Source organism: Pleurodeles waltl, chromosome 2_1 (genome assembly GCF_031143425.1).
Source record: "Pleurodeles waltl isolate 20211129_DDA chromosome 2_1, aPleWal1.hap1.20221129, whole genome shotgun sequence".
Classification (NCBI taxonomy): domain Eukaryota; kingdom Metazoa; phylum Chordata; class Amphibia; order Caudata; family Salamandridae; genus Pleurodeles; species Pleurodeles waltl.
In genome coordinates this window covers 589199915-589220194 of record NC_090438.1, presented here as the reverse complement: position 1 = coordinate 589220194, position 20280 = coordinate 589199915, and the positions used below count along the sequence as shown (strand labels likewise).

Below are 20280 nucleotides of genomic sequence, written 5' to 3'. Positions count from 1 at the left end.
GCTAAGTTTCCTGGCTCAGTGCATGACGCTTACATTTTGAGGAATAGCAGCATCTCTTATGTGTTGGGGCAACTCCAGAGGTACTGTGTGTGGCTAATAGGTGAGGACAAGGACCCTATACCGTGTGAATAGTTGTCTGGGTCTTGGGTGGTCCCTAAGGGTTAGTATGTGTCTAACAGTTGTCCCTTGACATTTGCAGGTGACTCTGGGTAACCCAACCTGTCATGGCTAATGACCCTAATGAGAAATCCGAGGACAGGGGCAGAGGAACACTACAATGAGGCACATGGGCGAACTAGGAGAGTGATTGAAAGGACTCTCGGCCTCCTGAAGTCCAGGTTCCGGTGCCTCCCTGTGACAGGTGGTTCTCTCTACTACTCACAAAAGAAGGTGTGCCAGATCATTGTGGCCTGCTGTATGCTGCACAACCTGGCTTTGCGACAACAGGTGCCTTTTCTGCAGGAGGATGGTCCAGAAGGAGGTCTTGTGGCAGCTGTGGAGCCTGCGGACAGTGAAGAAGAGGAGGCAGAAGAAGAGGATATCGACAACAGAAACAACGTTATCCAGTAATACTTCCAGTGAGACATAGGTAAGAAGATGTCACTGGCTCACACATCACATACAATTGTTAGACCTATAATATGTCTGTCACTTTCACCCAGTGTATGGACCCTGACCTGTCACTTTGCCTTTCCATTTCACAGATGTGGGTCCCACTGTGTGACCTCTGCTATATTACCTCATGGACTAGAGCTGTGTGACATCGGTATGTTGGCCATACAATCAACATTGCTATTTTCCTTAGTTATTGCAAATACACATTTGTGAAAGCACAGACTGACTCCAGATTGTTTTTTGATTCAAGGATGTTTATTTCAGTGCAAATTAGTGGAGGGGGTTGTAGAATGGGTAGGGGTGATGGTGGAGGATTGTCCATGGCAGAGTCCAGTCTATTTGTTTCACAGGTGCATTGTCCAAAGGGGCAAAGGAAGTGGAGCTAGGGCAGTTGATGGATGGACAGGGTGACAAAGTGGGACAGAAGGATGACATTCAGGGGGGTCTCATTTCCTGGCAGGGGTCTTGGCATTGTTCTCTGTCTCTGTCCTGGATGCAAGGGACCGTTCATGGGGTGGTTCTCCATCTGCAGGGGGTGGGGTGCTGGTGTCGTGGTCCTGTGGCAGTGCCTCCTGTCCACTAGCGTCGGCGGAGGTGGTGGGCTGTTCATCATCCAGGCTAGTGTCAGGGGCCCCTTGTTGTGCCACAGTGTCCCTCCTGGCATTCACAAGGTCCTTCAGCACCCCTACAATGGTGACCAGAGTGGTGTTGATGGACTTGAGTTCCTCCCTGATCCCCAAATACTGTTCCTCCTGCAGACTCTGGGTCTCCTGAAACTTGGCCAGTACCATTGCCATCGTCTCCTGGGAATGATGTTACGCTCCAATGATGTTGGGGAGGGCCTCGTGGAGAGTGGGTTCCCTGGGCCTGTCCTCCTCCTGTTGCACAGCAGTCCTCCCAGTTGCCCTGTTTTCCTGTTCCTCTGTCCCCTGACCGTGTGCCCACTGCCACTGCCCCCAGGTCCCTGATTTTCTTGGGTTGGTGGGTTTGCCTGGGTTCCCTGTAGTGGTGGACACACTGCTGCTTGACGTGTCCTGGGGACAGATGTATGGGCCCGCTGGGTGGGTGTTGTGCTGGTGTTTCCTGAGGCGGGAGGCTCTGTGGTGGCATGTACCATTGTCAGGGGAACCGACTGTCCCGAGGTCCCAGATGGGCCAGGCTGGTCCTCTTGATCCAGTTGGACAGAGCTGCTGTCATCATTGTGGGCTCTTCTGTGGGGGGAGTGGACATGTCTGGAACCTCCTGTCCAGTGACGTTGGGTAGGGGTCCTGCAGGGGTGTAAAGGCATGATTATTGCATCTGTGTGTGCCATTGTGTGCAATGGGTGGGTGACCCTGTACTCCAGTGCTTGCGTTCTTGTCTAGGACCTTGTGTGATAGTTGGTTTGGGGATCTGTGTGGGTATCTGTAGTGGACATGCTTTGGTGATGGGTGTCCATGCTTTGGTGTTGCATGCAGGGCTTGGTATTGGGATGTGTGGGTTGTGATAGTGGGGCATATGTGAGGTGTTGGAGTGATGGTGTGAGGGTGAGGGTGGGGTATGTGATAGCATGCAGGTAGGGTGGGGGATGTAATAGTTAAGGTTTTACTTACCAGAGTCCATTCCTCTTCCTACTCCTGCGAGGCCCTCAGGATGCAGTATAGCCAAGACCTGCTCCTCCCATGTTGTTAGTTGTGGGGGAGGAGGTGGGGGTCCGCCACCAGTCCTCTGAACTGCAATCTGGTGTCTTGAGACCACGGAACGCACCTTCCCCTGTAGGTCGTTCCACCTCTTCCTGATGTCATCCCTAGTTCTTGGATGCTGTCCCACTGTGTTGACCCTGTCTACGATTCTGCGCCATAGCTCCATCTTCCTAGCTATGGAGGTGTGCTGCACCTGTAATCTGAATAGCCGTGGCTCTACCCAGATGATTTCCTCCACCATGACCCTGAGCTCCTCCTCAGAGAACCTGGGGTGTCTTTGTGGTGCCATGGTGTGGTATGGGTGATGTGTGAGGTGGTGTGTGTTGTGATGTGTGAGGGGATCTTTTTGTGTGTGTTGTCTGAGGTGTGTGGATGTTGTGTGAGTGATGGTGTTGTGTGCCTGTGGATGCTAGTATTGTTGATGGTGGTGTCTCTGTCTGTGCTTCTTTCTCAATTTTTGTTGCAGCGGTTTGTGGGTGATGTGGGTGTGTGTTTTAAATTGTATTGAGTGTGTGGGAGTGGTGTGTGTTTTGTAAATGTGTGTGTATTTTGAGCGCGGCGCTGTGTTCTGCCAATGGAATACCGCGGTTGAAAGACCACCGCGTGGATTCATGGGTTGTGATAGTGTGGGCGTATTCCTGTTGGCGTGACGGTGGAGGTTTTGTTATCGCCAGTTTATCACTGATCTTTGGTGTGGCGGACTTGTGTGGGTGTCTGGATTTTGGTGGATTCTGGCCTGTGGGTCATAATAGCTATAGCGGAATTCTGCCGTCACATGTGTGTGTTGGCGGTCTTCTGCACGGCGGTATGCGGTATGCGGGATTTACTGCCAATGTTGTAATGACGGCCATAGTGTCATCTCCGATTGATATCATTCAGTCAGACATGTCCCATTTATACCATGGACAAAGTCAACTGCGTTCTATTATGCAGCTTGGTTGGACTTTACAAACATTGAAAAATGGCTGTATTCCATGGGGATACATTAACGTAGTGAACTATTCACTGCTTTTAATTTATCCGAGAAACAACAGACAATGGCTAAAAGGGAAGCAAATTTTACAATGCTTCATATAGAGAAGTTGGATAAATTGCCTTTCACAATAGCAAAGAGTGCTTTGACTGTCTGGCTCCTACATGGCATTATTAATCTGTCCATATTCACCTTTCATTTTTTGAAATGCCTGAAACATCTTGCCGTAGGCAGGTATGAGTGTCTGGGTGATAGCTATATTAAGGAAGAGTGGGAGTTGCCCTTTGATTACAAATGTCTGAAAGGCGAAACAGAAGTCTTTCTTAGCGGAAGTGAATGTGAGACTACTGTTAGTCATTCAATGATCTGCAAGTGGTGTCCCTTCACTACCACTGCAATGCAGGGGTCATGAACTTGGCCTGTTTCCTGAAAGGTACTCCCGTCTCTTTGATTCAACCAGCATTTCAAGTACTTTCCCATGGCAGTTATGTGGTTCTGAGCGATCAAAGCTGTTGCGGTATGCAACCAGGAATTGCCTACACAATTTCGGTCTCTAAGGTCATTACGTGTTGTTGACATGTTTTATTCCCCCCGACACAAGAGATAAAGGTATCAGACACGTGACCTCACATTGATACTATTAATGTAAATTAGGACAAGCTGAGCAGACTAAAGGCGCTTCTGTTTCAAAAACAGGTCTTGTTGACATCCGCTAGAGAGACTTATGTTCTCCAGATTGCAAGATCATGAGCCGAGATACAATCCCTATTAAATACCAACTTCCCCAAGCACTTTGGTGAGCTGGTATCCAGAATTTTCAACGCCTCTAGCACTACTGGGATTGTCCATTTCTTTAAGGCTGTCGGGCCTGGATTTGTGTCAGTCTTCCAGATTATCTTCAGAGTCATCCCTTCGGCCATCCAATCACTATTTTCAAATGTGTTTGGTGGCTTTCCTGTAATTTTGGCTTTATTTGGCGGAATACTGCTGCTATTTTTTCTGATTCGCAGTGGTTGTTTCTTTACAGCTACATGGAGTAATGGAGCCGCTACCACCAGTACAACTGTGCCGTGAACGCATGGTTCAGATCTTCGATACTTCCTTGCTGGAGGAACTAGAGTGGAATTGGTCATTGTCATTTCGACCACTCCTCTGGTGCGTGCAGCCTGTCTTTCGCTGCGTATGGTGCTTCTTCAAACATTTGCCAACACTGTGTCTTGCCGTCTTACCAGTACCTCCTGTGGACCAAGACCTGCCGATGTCCCTGATGAGGGTTCATACACGGTCGTGCCCCATGAGACCAAGGCTGATCTGCGAGGCCACTTAGGAGCACTCTGTTTTGACTGAGTTGTCTCTTCCTTCTACGGAAAATTGCACTAATGCAGGTGGACCTGCTCAAGAGACTACTGCGCACTTTTGCTCCGTGAATCCATCCGCCCATGTGATTGATCTTATATCAGATGATTTAGCCTAATTTTTTTATTGACTTTTTAGTCTGTGACTTTGGAGCTAGTCTTCAGGATCATGACTATAGTTCCACAAAACTATGATTGGAATTATATATATATATATATATATATATGTATATATTTTTTTTTTTTTGTTTCTTTCCAAACTAACTTCCAATGTATGATTCTTATTTTGGCCTGCTGTGCTTGTCATGGTTGACTTTAAGTCTCTCTTGTTTGCTTTTAAACGTTCCACTTTTATGTTTTTAGCTTTTGTTTTTATGCTTCGCTTTTAGTCCAGAGCAGTTTTTTTGCTTTTTGGATTCCATCACCTTCTGAGGCGTCCAGTAATGGCGTCATACTTGTTACGGCAATGAGGAGGGTGTAGTGAATCCTAGTTTGTTTTAATGGAATAACAGGAGTTAGCTTAGCCTTTGGCTTGCAGACTCGTGACCCCGTCACCTAGTGACTTTTAACCTATTTAGCTTGCTCTGTCTTAGATCATTTATTTAATTAATTCTTCTAATATGGCTGCCTTTTTTATAGTTAGGCCATTTTGTTTAGCTTTATATTATCAGTGCCACTGCGTTAAGGCGTCAAATCATGTAACAAAGACAAACAAATTGTAGATGCTTACATTAGGAATTACCTTCCCAAGAATGCTGTGTTATCTATTGTTTGGGAACAACCTACGTCAGGGGTCCAAGTAGATCTGTATAAATACATCACACTTTAGACAGATAATCAGAGGGATTCCGACCAGATTCCATCGCTGCTATCAATGCTGCACGTCGCCTTGACACTGACCTGGACTTCGTGTTTCTTTGGAGTCTGAGCACGAGACCTCATTCCAAGGTAACAAGGGTTGAGGGATCCATCCAAGGACATGGCATTGTCAGATTAGGTTTAACATACCCAGCTCTACTCTAGGTAGAAGGTTAGGCCTATTATGATGGTGTACTAGGACATATTACACACTTTGGGCCTGATTCTAACTTTGGAGGACGGTGTTAAACCGTCCCAAAAGTGGCGGATATACCACCTACCGTATTACGAGTCCATTATATCCTATGGAACTCGTAATACGGTAGGTGGTATATCCGCCACTTTTGGGACGGTTTAACACCGTCCTCCAAAGTTAGAATCAGGCCCTTTATGTCTTTCCATGCTATCGCAAGATGGTGGGGGTCTTCATAATCATGACTCTCTTCTTTACCATTTTATCTCTTGCACTGTTCAATATCCTTTTCACTGCAGCCCATGTGATTTACCGTAGATTGCAGATTGTATTAAATAAAAACTATTGAAACATTACTGCATCTTTGTTCTTGCCTGTGTTTGGTTGAGACAAAGGGCCGTATTTATACTCTGGTTGCGCCGAATTTGCGTCGTTTTTTTCGACGCAAATTCGACGCTAAACTAACGCCAACTAACGCCATATTTATACTATGGCGTTAGACGCTTCGGGCGCCAAAGTGCCCGGAGTGTGCGTCATTTTTTAGCGTGAACCCCTTCCTTGCGTTAATGATATGCAAGGGAGGCGTTCCCGTCTTAAAAAATGACTCCCAGGCCTTTACGTGGTATTTATACTCCCGGGCAAAAGAGACGCCCGGGAGTGGGCGTGGCCAAAAACGGCGCATTTGCGCCGCTTTTTAACGCCTGGGTCAGGCATGGCGTTAAGGGACAAGTGGGCTCAAAATAAGCCCAGAGTGCCCTCCCCTGCCCCCAGGGACCCCCCCTGCCACCCTTGCCCACCCCAGGAGGACACCCAAGGCTGGAGGGACCCACCCCAGGGACATTCAGGTAAGTTCAGGTAAGTATTTTTTTTTTTTTTTTTTTATTTTTTTTGGCATAGGGGGGCCTGATTTGTGCCCCCCTACATGCCACTATGCCCAATGACCATGCCCAGGGGACATAAGTCCCCTGGGCATGGCCATTGGGCAAGGGGGCATGACTCCTATCTTTACAATGATAGGAGTCATGTTGATGGGGGATGGGCGTCGTTAAAAAATGGCGCAAGTCGGGTTAAGACGATTTTTTTGCCTCAACCTGACTTGCCCCATTTTAAGACGCCCTAACGTCATTTTTTCCCAACGCCGGCGCTGCCTGGTCTACGTGTTTTTTTTCCACGCACACCAGGCAGCGCCGGTCTGCTTGCGCCGGCTAACGCCATTCCATAAATACGGCGCCCGCATGGCGCTTCAGAATGGCGTTAGACGGCGCTAAATTTTTTGACGCTAAACTGCGTTAGCGCAGTTTAGCGTCAAAAAGTATAAATATGGGCCAAAATGTATCTGTGAGAAAGGGGTAATCTCCGTTTAACCACAACACTCCTTGAGATGTCATACTTCTGAGCCCATGGGTAAAGGCTGCCACAAATCACCTTTAACTGTTTGGGTTATTGGTGAGGTACTGCTAGTGAGCCGGAAGGTTTGGGACTCCAGTTGCGACTTGTTGTAGGATAGGCATAGTCGCCTACAAACATAAGCACTGTCATCCTTGAATTAGCAAGAGTCTGAACTACGACAACACCTGTCGTCACAATCCGGGTTTTGCTATGGCTAACTAGCAGTGCCTCATCTCCACCCAAGGGCAGGGATGATTGGGCACCAGAGCTCATGACATAATTGAGTTCTCAGGGAAACCGTGGTTACTCAGGTCTAATCCGTTCTCTCAGTTACATTAGTCTCACATACACAATGACAAAGGAGAGACAGTACATATTTCAATAAGATTTTAATGAAACAACTGCATCTTAGATAGCAAAGTATGTACTGCAATAACCAGGATGATACAACATGTCAGAATTAGAATTGTGACAAGGAGAGTTAAGCATAGAAATAACGCTATCATATTGTTGTTAGAATTAATAGAATAATTCCTACCTAGGCTATAATAGAGCACAGCTATGTTAAGCTCTAATTGTGCCCTTCAGGTTCCCCTGGGAAGACATCATCCCCCATACCTGAACAAAGGCCTGAAGTCTGCATAAGCAGCTGTAGCGAAGCATTCAGCAATCAGCATACAGTTGGGTTCTCTGGCTGGAATCCCCCTCTAACGTGTGAGGGACAGGGAAGTGTTTTTATTATAAAACAGCTGATGTTCTAAGAAAATATCCCTGCGTAAGCATGTGTGTTTTTCTATGAATGTCAGAGACAAAACTTGTACCACGTTCACCGGCAACCTATCTTACTGCAGCCTTGAAAGAAGCACAGAGTGAGCAAGAATGTCTTGTTTGAGAACATAGTGCTGGCCTAGGCAAAAACAGTTAGATAGAAATAAATAAAACAAGACCGTAAAAGTGGCTATTGTAACAGTAATACAACAAAGCTGAATAAAATATATCTAGGTTAAAGTGCACAGTGGCAGGCCTAGTATGCTAACACAATGTGCATGGACCTATAACTAAAATGGCTACACAACACAACAAGGTAGTGGAATTCTTAAATTAATATCAGCCTCTGGCAACCACTCAGGACTGTATTCCAGTCCATCATTTTTCTCCCATGATTCCTCTCTAGAATGAGACCAGACACATGCAAAGTCTTGCCTGTGCTCCAGTAGAAGCAGAGAAGTTCAACACACCACTCTACTTGGCAGTGAAGATCGGGATCTTAGACAGTTAATATAACAAACTAAGAAATTACCTCATCAAACTAGAGAAGAAAACTTACAAGAATCAGAACAGAAAGCAAGCATTCTTTTGCTGCACAACCCCATCCTGAAACTCCATAGTGTAAAAGATCTGACTAGTTCCAGTTCTCCTACAGTTCTGGATGCAATTCAAGACACACCTCCTCAAAGTACACTGTGTCTTCAAAGTAATCACCTCTAGTCAGAGATCTTATTTGGATCTCTAGTACCTTTGTGCAGGTTGTTCTTGCTCCCCCAATACTCTCACAATAGAGAGACTTGGCACTAGCTGACCACACCATCAAAGATCATTACAGGGAACCACTTGTGCATTTAGGTTTACATTCTGTCACTGACAATCACTACCAATTTTATTATACCAGCTTCCGATTGACGTAAGCCCATGTCAGCAAGGTTTGATCAATAAAGGGACAGGCTTTCAGGTATTGTATATTCTTGCTTGGTAGGGATAACTATACATCAACATCATATTGGTGGATCTTGATGGAACTTGCTTCCTTGGATATTAGTTTCTCTCCAAAGAATGAAGTAACAGACATGCAAGTCTAGGACGACCACCTGCCATTGAGGCAAATTCTAGACAGGACTGTAAAAAAAAAAACAGGACAGAGGGCCAAAATTCAGGACAAAAAATCAGGACGACGGGTCAATATTTTGAAAAAAACAAAACAAATGTCAGTTTTACAGACACACCCAAGAGAGGCCATGCCTCACTATTTTATCTGTGCATTTATTTACTCTTTTTTAACATTGTACTATTTATTCACTGTTGTTTTTATGTTATTGCCTCATGGTATGCTACATTCAGATGTCACAAAACGTCCTCGTTCAGTAGTAAATTAATATCCTTCAGCACTTTGTCAAAGCCATCACCTCTACCCAAATCTACCCAATCTTTCTTGAAGAGAAAGGAACAACAACATTTTGATTATGTTTCTGAACATTTTAAAACCCCTGGCAAACAGTTTGGGAAACATTAAGGTAATCAAACTTATGCTAGTTTAAACAAATTGAACAAAAACACCTGGCTCACCCCAACTGCCCATGGACTTTCAACCTAAAAAAAGGGTAATGAGGCAGGGCAGATGGTGTGAGTGACATTCTCACACCTAATGCCAGGATGTGAGGGACCCACAACTTGTCTGTAGTCTCACAGCACTAGAGTGTATGTCTCGGACTCTACATTTATTTCAGAACTGGGAGCCAGGACTACCAATCAAAGAGAATAAAAGAGGAGGATGAAATGGAGATCAAATGGGAGATCCACGGCAAGATTCAAAGGTTTGTTGATATGGACTGGATAAATAAGGAAGAGAAGAACAAGGTGGGACAGTTCCTAAAATCAGACAAGATGGGTCCACCAAGACTATCAGAAGTTATTGGATACATACCTGGGGAATTGTCTCAGCAGACAGGGGAGAAACAAAAGAGGCAAAATCAAGTGGTTGAACAAGCAGTACCCACCCACCTTGGCAAAACTCTTCTAGTGCAACGGTCCGCTGTTCATGCTTGTGAAGGGAGAGCAGGGGCCAGACCCCTGGCAAGGCAATTGCCCACTTTGACCATGTCTTTAAAAGGTTTTGAAATTGAGGAAAAGCCTAACAAGTGATCTGGGTTATCCCTAAGTGTCAGGTACACATAGAATCTTCAAACTATTTGGGATGTAATTTGCACAAACAAAATGTAAAAAATGTAAAATGTAATTAGTTTTTCTTTAACATATGGCACTGTTTTCCCCTTTATATACAATTAGACCTCAGATTGAACTGGGAACCAGTTACCTTTTGTTACCTACTGATTAATATCTACCATGCAGGATGGAAATCTCAGCAAAGCGTCACGGTCCCTCCGAGTCCACTTTGGTTTTTGGTCTTTTCTTCTGCTTTCTGTAGTGGGCGACGTGGCACTAGTGAAGATGGTGGGCTACCCCGATGATAGTATTATTTTGCAAAACTTCCCCTGCTCGTCCTTCATTTCTTCTTCAGACATGCCACACATCTCATTTGGTTGCTGGTGGGCCGTCGAGTAGCTCATTCCACTCTAAAGCTACCCATGACTGCGGGTGGATTAGGCCTTCTGGACTTAGAATGCTATTATTCAGCTGCACATGCCCAATGGGTGACTTGCTGGCTTTTTGCCTTCCCCCTGCATGATACTGGGTTTATCCGTAAAGACTTTTAAGGAGGGCTTACTGCACTGCTCATTGTTTCCTACTGTTCATTCTACGGATCACCATCCGGGGTTATCATGCACAGCTTTCTCCTGCCTTGCTAGAAGCGGTAAACTCATTGACAAAAATAAACTGCACCCTACCCTGCACCTCTCCACTCTATGCCACTGCACCCCACTTTGAAAAAATCTATTCTACGCCACTGCACTCTACACCACTCTGCCACACTGCATTCTACACCTGTGCACTCTAAACAACTGCACTATACATCACTGCAATCTGACACTCTACTTTGCAACACTGCACTGGCCACCACAATACTCTACACCACTCTAGTCTGTACTACTGCATTCTGCACCAGTACACTCTATTTCACTGACCTCTATACCACTCTACTCTGCATAATTCCACTCTATTTCACTGCACTTTACAGCACTATGCACTGCACCACTCTATGATACTCCACTCTGCACCACTCTACGCCACTGCACTCTATGCCACTTGAGTCTACTCTGCACTCTATGCCACTGCACCACTCTAAACTACTGCACTCTCTGCCACTCAATTGTATGCCACTCTACTCCACTGCTCTCTATGCTACTCTACTCTGCCCCATGCCACTCAATGCCACTGCACTCTACGCCAATGCGCTGTAAACAACTTCACTATATGCCACTGCCCTTTACTCTGCACCACTGTACTCTACGCCACTGCTCTCTGTACCACTCTACTGCACACCACTGGACTGACACTATACTCTGCAAAATTGCACTCTCCGCTACTGTACTCTACATCACTCTGCTCTGTACTACTGCATTTCACGGCACTGCACTCTATGTAACTGCACACTATGCCCTCTACTCTGCATCACTCCCCCCTATGCCACTGCACTCTACAGCACTATACTCTGCTCTGCACCTCTCTACACTACTCCACTCTGCACCACTCTTTGCCACTGCACTCTATGCCATGCAAGTCTACTCTACACTCTATGCCACTGCACCACTCTACATTACGGCACTCTCTGCCACTCTATTGTTTGCCACTCTACTCCACTGCACTCTATGCCACTCTACTCTGCCCCACGCCACTTCATGCCACTGCACTCCCAACCACTGCACTCTATGCAAATGCACTTCAAACAACTGCACTGTACCCCGTTGCACTCTACTCTGCACCACTGTGCTCTATGCCACTGCTCCTATGCCACTCTACTCTACTCTACACCACAATGCCCCTAATGTTTAGTTATGCTGAACAGCAGCCAATCTGTTGTATAACATGGCTAAAACACATTTGCAAAGCCGATAACTCTTGCGTAGACGAGACCTATTGGCTTTGCCAATGTTTTTTAGTATTATGGGGTACCGAGGTCCCTAAAAGAACTATGAATGTGTAAGCCCTTATTTTAAACATGCAGTAGAAACATCATAATATAGGCTGTTACAAAATGCGCTAATACATTTTGATTAAATTTAAAAAAAGGCCTTCTAAAATACAGATTTGACTAAGATACAGTTTTACCTATTGCTAACATTTTTTATAACAGTCCATTAAAACCACACACTCCACAGCTCACCTTGGAATACCGTTACAGTACCTCTCTAAAACAAAATATCTTCAGATGCCATCAGAAAGCTTAAAGTGACTCCTTAGATCAGGGATACTCAAAGTACGGCCCGTGGGCCACGTGCGGCCCTCCTCACCTTTAATTGCGGCCACCTGGTGACAAGCAGCACTGGGCTGCTGTTCACTTGACAAAGCAGAAAATTTCAGAAAGCTGTGAAACAGGCATACTTTATTTAAACATTAACTAAGTGGCCTAGACAACTTATCTTTAGGAGCGGGTTTAGTTTTATAGATATCTTGCACTAAACATGTAAAAATGTGATAAACTGTCTGCAAAATTCAAAAGAGTGTGCTTTATTTAATTGCATGTGCATTTCACCTTAATAGATCCGATTATATCACTGCATTGAGAGGCATTTATTAGAAGTGATAGTTTTCAAACATGATCTTGGACATATTCATGCTGCCCCCATTCTGGAAACAATGCCATTAGTGACCCAAGAAACAAGTAATATGTCAGGTGGACCTTGGATGTATCTTTGATTGTTATATAATTGGAACAACATCATAGTTTATTAAATAAAACACAAGAGAAGATTCAGTATAGCACACATCCCAAACTTGTGTATTTCAAGGGGCTCTCATATGTCGTAATGAAGAAAAAGGAGGCAAATGAGGAAAACCAATTCACTAGGATCATACCGTTTGGTCAAATGAGGAAGCCAGGTCTGATGCCTAGTTTTCTGGTTTTACATTTTGCAATTCAACCAACAGATGTGTATCTCTTTTTCTCTCATGGTTTGTTGTTCACACCATGCATCTGCTTCGCCTCCCCCTACGCCCACCTTTCATCACCCCAATCCTCACCCTGCAGGAATTAGTGCGGGCCTCATCATGCCACAGAAGTATCTTGTGGCCCCTGTGAGAATGTTTGTGAGTGCCCATGCCTTAGAATTAAATCAATGCAGGTTTCCAAGTCCCTTTGGATGTGTGTGCAGACATTTGCATTTCTTTATGGAAGGAGACACCCTGGGGCAAACAGGCCTGTTTCTTGTCTGTCTGCCCCTCCCTCCCTCCCTTCCTGGCCAGCTGGGAAAACTGATCTGTCCTAATTATGTTTTGTACTTTAGGTGAAAGGCTAAAATTATGGACAAATGTTGTCCTTTAAGCCTTTCATCACGGACAACGGATGGCAGGGCGAAATTACGGGCAGTCCCTGAAAATTACGGAAGGGTGGTCAATCTGTGAAAGACGGACTTTCAGTAAATACAATAATCCAATACTCAAAGGTGACCCACATGAGGTAAATGGAAGCACATGTTTATTAATAAGGGACACGACTAGTCAGCCACGTTTCCTGATTCGTTAATCTGCCACCAGCCTTGCCCTTAGCTATCATTGAAAAAGAGAATGGAGCGGCAAATTAGCGAGCGTAATAACAAGCGGAAAAAAATAATCTATTCGTAATTAATATTGACAACTTTAAATTGGGGATAACTCCTAACACAAACGACAATTGTGGCAATGCTCTATTTTGCACAATACGTTTTCTGAGCTCCGGTGCTGCAAAAAGTGCAGAAATTATGAGAAAATGTATCTGCAAATTTTACGTATTCATGTTCAGTAACTCTATGATTTATATAACTGATTAACCACCGTATAATTAGACCATACGGGCACAATATTTACTCTATATATTGATACACAATAATTACTCTCTATATATATCATACTATTTACCCTATATTATTGTTATTAGTTCTGTGTTATTTTACGACGTCTACTCTATATTTGGATAGCACCGTGAAAGTGTTTTGCGCTGGTAGTATTTGACTGTAATTGCCTTCCACATTCATATTATGGACGATTGTTTAGCCCTATTTAGGTAAATCAACACTACTGATAAGAAAGCAGACAATCAGAATCAGTTTATGGAGAAAATGGATTCTCTTAACGGTACTGACCGCGATCTTCTTTGTATTCCACAGAAAAACAGGCAAAGGTGCTGATTGCAGCAGCTTGGAGTCTTTCTTTCCTATTCTCTGTTCCAACACTAATAATATTTGGGAAAAGGGTCATTCCGAACGGAGAAGTGCAGTGCTGGGCCCTTTGGCCTGACGATTCCTATTGGATTCCCTACATGACCATCGTTGCTTTCCTGGTGTACTTCATCCCTTTAATTATTATCAGGTATGTGTTTTGGAAGCATATAGATTTGATCTAATAAACCAGGATTAAGACCAACAGTAACCCCCCCTTTTGAGAGCCAGCGCGCCTCTGTTTTGGAGAAGTGCACGAGAGGGTCATTATACTATATATTGTAGTCTATTAAACCCCTATTTTTTTATTGCTCGTGTGAACATTCTTTATGTAGGATCTAATGTATCATAATAAATGATGTATTATTCATGAGATGCTATGAAAATCTCCGAATAAATGTAATCTGTAAATGTCCAGTGTTGTTTTACGGCAGGAAAGCAAGGTGAGCTCTGCACGTTCCCTTTAATACAATTATTGCTAATGAGAAGTGACCAAGGTGATAAATTGCGAACTGCATGTTAGTGTAAATTAATTTCAAGTGGGTACCAATAAAATCTGTTCTTAATGTTTTATATTTTTCCAAATGAAACTTCAGACAAATGGCATTTAAAATGTATTGACATTGTGTAAAACTATATATATATGGGCCCAAAAGAAATGCTGAGGCCCAGCTCCTGGATTTTCAAAAATCTAAATTGCAACAAGTTCCTTTCCTGAGGCGTTTCGGCTTCATGTAGAGCCTTGTTCATAGGTGAATGGATTCCCAATTGAAAACAATTGTGTGTTTTTAAATCCAGGGTGACACGTGACTGCAGCTAAAATCCTATATTTCCCAAAATGCACCTAAAAAGTAATCAGGTATTATTCAAATCCATGTCGTCCATTTTAGTATTAGGTGAATAGGGTTTAACCACTGCAGACTAATTATGAAATATTCTGTTCTGATGCAAATTTTCAAAGTTTCTTCAACCTAATACAGCCATAGGCCAAATGCCATTAAAATTATTTCGCAGTCACACTGAATAGTTCTCGATTCCACTCATGATTTTTGTTGCCATATCCTTGTAATATTACTTGAAACGAGAGGAACCAGGAGTTGCTAAGAAGAGGAATAAATAACCCTCTTCTGTCTCTTTTTCAGCTCTGCTCTTGCAATTCCAGGTCCAATCCTTTGTAAGGCATAGGTGAGTGGGTCATGGTCCCAAATGAAATCCATACACATCATCTTTGAGGTTTAAAAATACATATCTGGTTTTTCCAGGAGCGGGGCCTCAGCATTTGTTTTGGACCAATCTTGCTTGCGGGATTCGCAATCCCTGCTAGCTGAGGCCGTACTGCAGGGTTGGGGGATCCACTTCACGGAGATGATATGTGTGTGTGGGCATGTGTAGCCCACGCTGTGAGGACCGGTTCAGTCCTCATAACATGAGTAGACACTGTCAGTTCCAGAAAAAACACTATCCTTGTGAGGACCGATACCTGTAGTGTGTTTAGGTAGTTTCGAGGTAGTTTGGGTAGTTTTCCCATCAACAATAGCATTTAAGCAGTTATTTTGACACTGTTCTCAGGACTGCAAATTAAGGCACACTCACTTGTATCTTCTGTGCTCTGTATTGTAGTCCATGCTAATAACATGATGCACTTTTTATTTTTCAATGACACACATAAAATAGCTTTTGTTTTCATCCACTAAGCATATCTTTATGATCTCAACCTTCCACTTATTCATTCCTAGCCAACAAGATACAGAGGAGGAGACAGGTCCCTCTTAAAAAATAAAGCAGGAAAGTGAAAACTAGGGGAGTTTAAAGGGGAGGCACAGGTGGTATGGGCTATATTAGAACAGTATGAGTATGTGAAAAGAGTATATATAGAGACTGGGAACCTTTTTGAAGATATCAGTCAGAGATGGGGAGTCTTTGGTAGTTTTGTTTTAAGACAGAGAAGAGATATTTAGGATTCAGAAGGAAAAAGATGAGCAATGAGGTTCCTAGGCATATGATATGAAAGTGGAGACAAGAGGGCATCTAGGAAGACTTTGGTTCCAGAGCCGATGATTAGGACCTGGTGATTACTCTGCAGGGATGCTGGGTAACATGGCATTCTGAGATGTAGGCATTGGGAGGTCACATAGGGAAAATGTGGGCTAATGAGGAGGTTTGGTAATGGAGAGGAACCATAATGCCAATGCAGAGACAGTGGTTAGAATGGTTAGAAGATGTGGAGAACCTGGAGGGGCATTAGGAGAGACAAGAAGGGCCACAGGGAGACAAAACTGGCAGAGAATGAATGAGCAGGAACAGAAAAGAGTGGAATTTCACTAAAGGCCTTTTTGATAATCACGTATGCAACGTCTTAGTTTTGCAAAGACACGTCTTCTCTACACAAGTGCTATTGATAGTGATAAGAACTGCTTTCTCTTGACTATTATGATGCTCAAGAACAAATGTAATTTAATGTAATTTAATGGGTCACCAAGGCTCACAGTTGTGGCCCCTGGCTTGCGTCTTTGACCTGTAACACTATCTTTACCACCCTTTGCCTTAAGGGTGACCTAAAGCAGCAACAAGAACATTTGTTTTCCTGCACTGACAATGCAAACAAATAAATCACATTCAGGTTTAATAAAACAGTATGGGTCTTTCCTAGCAGGCAAGGGACAGAGAACAGTCAAAAGCCCTTTTTACGGGCGAGCGCAAAGCGCTCAGTTCTGTGTTGTTATCTCTCTATGGGCTTGAAACCACGCCCATGTCAAGCCAGTGTGTTTCATTGGTTCGTGGGCTTTCCTTTTAAAACTTGCTTGCTTTCATCAGTGGAAGGCATGCATACGTCATGCCTTTTCCGGTGGTTAACCCTCCTCAAGCGCAGCAACCAAGTACTGAAAGCATACTAGGCTCGCTGTTTTCAGTCCGGTTTGAGGACTACTTTTTCTCTTTTTTCACAGCGCGATCTTGCTTGGCAGAAGTCGAGCGCTCTGCATGACATCGACCCTGTTACATAGTTAATTGCACTTTTGCGGGTTACGTTGATAATTGCACTTTTGTCGATGGGTGTCACTACGAGTGAACTGTTTGTCTGCTGTGCACTGATGGCGGCTGTCAGCTTGCTTATGTGAAACTTTTACTTTTCAGTTTATATGGCAAGAAAAGTCCAGTTAGTTATGTGAAACTGTTTTATTTTCATTTTCAATTTCATGTTGCAAGAAAAGTCCGGTTAGGAGTTTACAATGCTAATTGCTGAAGCTCAAGCAAACGCTAGACCATTTGCATTGCAAATGCTTGTTAAATTTTGATGTATTCTTTAGAAAATTTGATTCTTATTGGCACAGAGAATCGTTACTATTGGCTTGGATTTACTGTAACCTGAAGTCAGAGTTTAAACATGCAAGGATGACTAACATTTTTAAAAAGGATAAAGAAAGGAAAGGAAAAAGCTCAGGTTTTATGCATTTGCTTATGATGGTTGGGAAGGGATTAGCTGGGCTTAGACAGAGAATGAAAGTTGCTTGCTGCATGTAGGAAAATGGGCTGTGACCAATGCATCCCTTTTTTGCTTATTGGAATACTCTGTTCTTGGACCTCAGGTATGTGTTTCACTAACACAGTCTTACACACTTTGAGCTCTAGCACCTGCCTTTTAAAACATGATCTGCTGCAGAGAGAAAGAGGATCTCGGATGGTTGCATGTGAGCATGTGCACGTGTGTGTGCTGAGCAAGTATGGAAACTGTTCCACTCAACCAGGTAGCCTGTAGCAGAAGGGACCCTTAGTGAATTAATGGTATTGGGTGCAGGCCTGATAATGTGAGTGGGCATTAATAGTGTTTGTGAGAAGTCATCCTTTAGGCCCTGTTCACCCCATTTTCTGTGACTGATGCTGTTTATTACTGACTCTGAATGTGCCCTGGGTTCTGCTAACCAGGTCCAAGACCAGTATTCTGATATAAAAGGTATATGGGAATAAGGTATAATTACAATTGGCAATGACAGACCCCATTTAGGTCCCTGGTATGTAATAAGGCAAGGGGGATTCAAACTACCTATAATTCCTAGTATATGATAGGGTAGGGAGGTTTAGAGACACAGTAGGTTTTCTGCACTGGAATGTGCACTGCTGTTGTGCCTGCTGTCATTTTTAAAGACACCCTACTTTGCAGACTGTCTTGAAAAAGCAAAATGTATGCACATTCAATGTATGTTGGGATTAAAGGTAGTTCCAAATGGGTTATATACCTTATTTGTGCATACAGGCCACCTCTAAGGTCTCCCCTGGGTGCCCCACAGGTGGGGTGCCATGTAACTAGCAGCAGGGACATTATAAAGATGTTTTATGTGCCCTGCTGATGGAAAAACTGACCATTTCATTTTTCCTCATTGTTGAGACTTAGGGCCAGATGTAGGAAAAATCCAATTTGCGAGTTGCAAATTGCGAGTCCTTCCGACTCGCAATTTGCAACTTGCAAATTGGTATGTCTCAGACACCGTCTGCAACTCGCTATGGGGTCGCTATGACCCACCTCATTAATATTCATGAGGTGGGTCGCTAATTGCGGCCCCATAGCGAGTCTAGGCACTCGCAAACATGGAGGCCTGCTGTCATCAGCAGACCTCCATGTTCGTGACTGCTTTCAATAAAGCAGTTTTTTTTTTTTAAGTGTAGCCCGTTTTCCTTAAAGGAAAACGAGCTGCAATTTAAAAAAAAAACGAAACCTTTAGTTTCGGTATTTTTTCAGGGCAGGCAGTGGTCCCTTGGACCACTACCTGCCCTGAAAAAAATGTTTTGGGTCCATTCACAAACTGGAAGGGGTCCCATGGGGACCCCTTCCAATTTGCGAGTGGGTTACCATCCACTTGAAGTGGATGGTAACTGCGATACCCTTTGCGACCGCATATGCGGTCGCAAATGGTATTGCATTCCACTCCGAATCGCAAATAGGAAGGGAACACCCCTTCCTATTTGCGATTCTGAAATGCATATTGCGAGTCGGTCCTGACTCGCAATATGCATTTCTGCATAGCAAAGAGGCATTTGCGCCTCGCAAACGGCGATTTTCGCCGTTTGCGACGCGCAAATCCTTTGCTACATCTGGCCCTTAGCTACAAAGGTTGACATTGGAATATGTTATTTAAGAATAAATATTGCTAAGAAGGAGCTAGAAATATAATTCAAGGACTCAAAATATTGGTAAAAATAAATCCAACATTATCCACCATTGTATTTATAATATGACAGAAAAAAAGTTATAAGACTTTAATTTCTGTGAGCCAAAATGCAGCCTTCTAGCAGCCTCTGTCATGATCAGAAACTTTCCCTCCAACTTTGTAGCACTGTGACGGTGATGATATTGGCTCTTGAAGATTTTGGTCTGTCTGAGATAAGGGTGCAGCTGAGCAGCCTGTGCCCTCCAGAAGGAGTCACAAAGAGGAAAAAAATATATAGGGAAGAACTTCTGCTGCAGGTAGGAACTCCTGAAGGAAGAAGGCCACAAAAAGGAGGTCAAGGAGATGCCAGAAAGTATCAGCAAGAAAAAAACAGAGCAGTAGACAGAGAACTTCAGTAATAACAGAAGGCTCAAAAAGAATGAAGATACACCAGGCAGAAGTAGGATGCACCAACAGGAGAGAAGGCATACCAGAAGCCGAGAGTGTTGCTATGCAAGGAAAGATTATGCCTCTTATATGCCCCTGGACAGTAAGTGATGCAATAGGAAGTAAAAGCCTCTATCTTGGATAGGGAAATTGTAAAGAAAAAGATAGGAAGAATCACCACCGTAGAATGGTACAGTAAAACCCTACTCACATTCTGGGAGCAAGGACTGAGGGTTATGGGGCAAGGACCTGCCAGGACATGGCCCCCGGACTAAGGAATGGCTGATAGGTAAGTGATAAGGCCCCATTACACTATCAAGGAGCTGCGGTTTCAGAACTGAAACCACAGAACTCCGAAATGCCAATACCCTAATGCGGGCCACCGCATGGAGAAGCGGCATGCCTGAAACAGCAACAGGCATCATGGATTCTGAAACAACCATAAAAGGCCACTACGTTAAGCCACAGTGTGTCTGGAATGGAAAGGGAGGTGCCGCGTCTCGTGCTGTTGCTCGCAGTGGCCAGAATGGTAGCACCGTGGG

General features: G+C 44.0%; 1 protein-coding gene across 1 annotated transcript in view; it reads left to right on the top strand.

The window, feature by feature from the left end:
- The window catches only part of NPSR1 (neuropeptide S receptor 1), a 1383746-nt gene that overhangs the window by 294414 nt on the left and 1069052 nt on the right, over nt 1-20280 (top strand). Inside the window, exon 5 of the mRNA XM_069208133.1 lies at nt 14100-14301. Within this exon, the coding sequence (XP_069064234.1) occupies nt 14100-14301 (202 nt within the window). The remainder of the gene's footprint in view (nt 1-14099; nt 14302-20280) is intronic.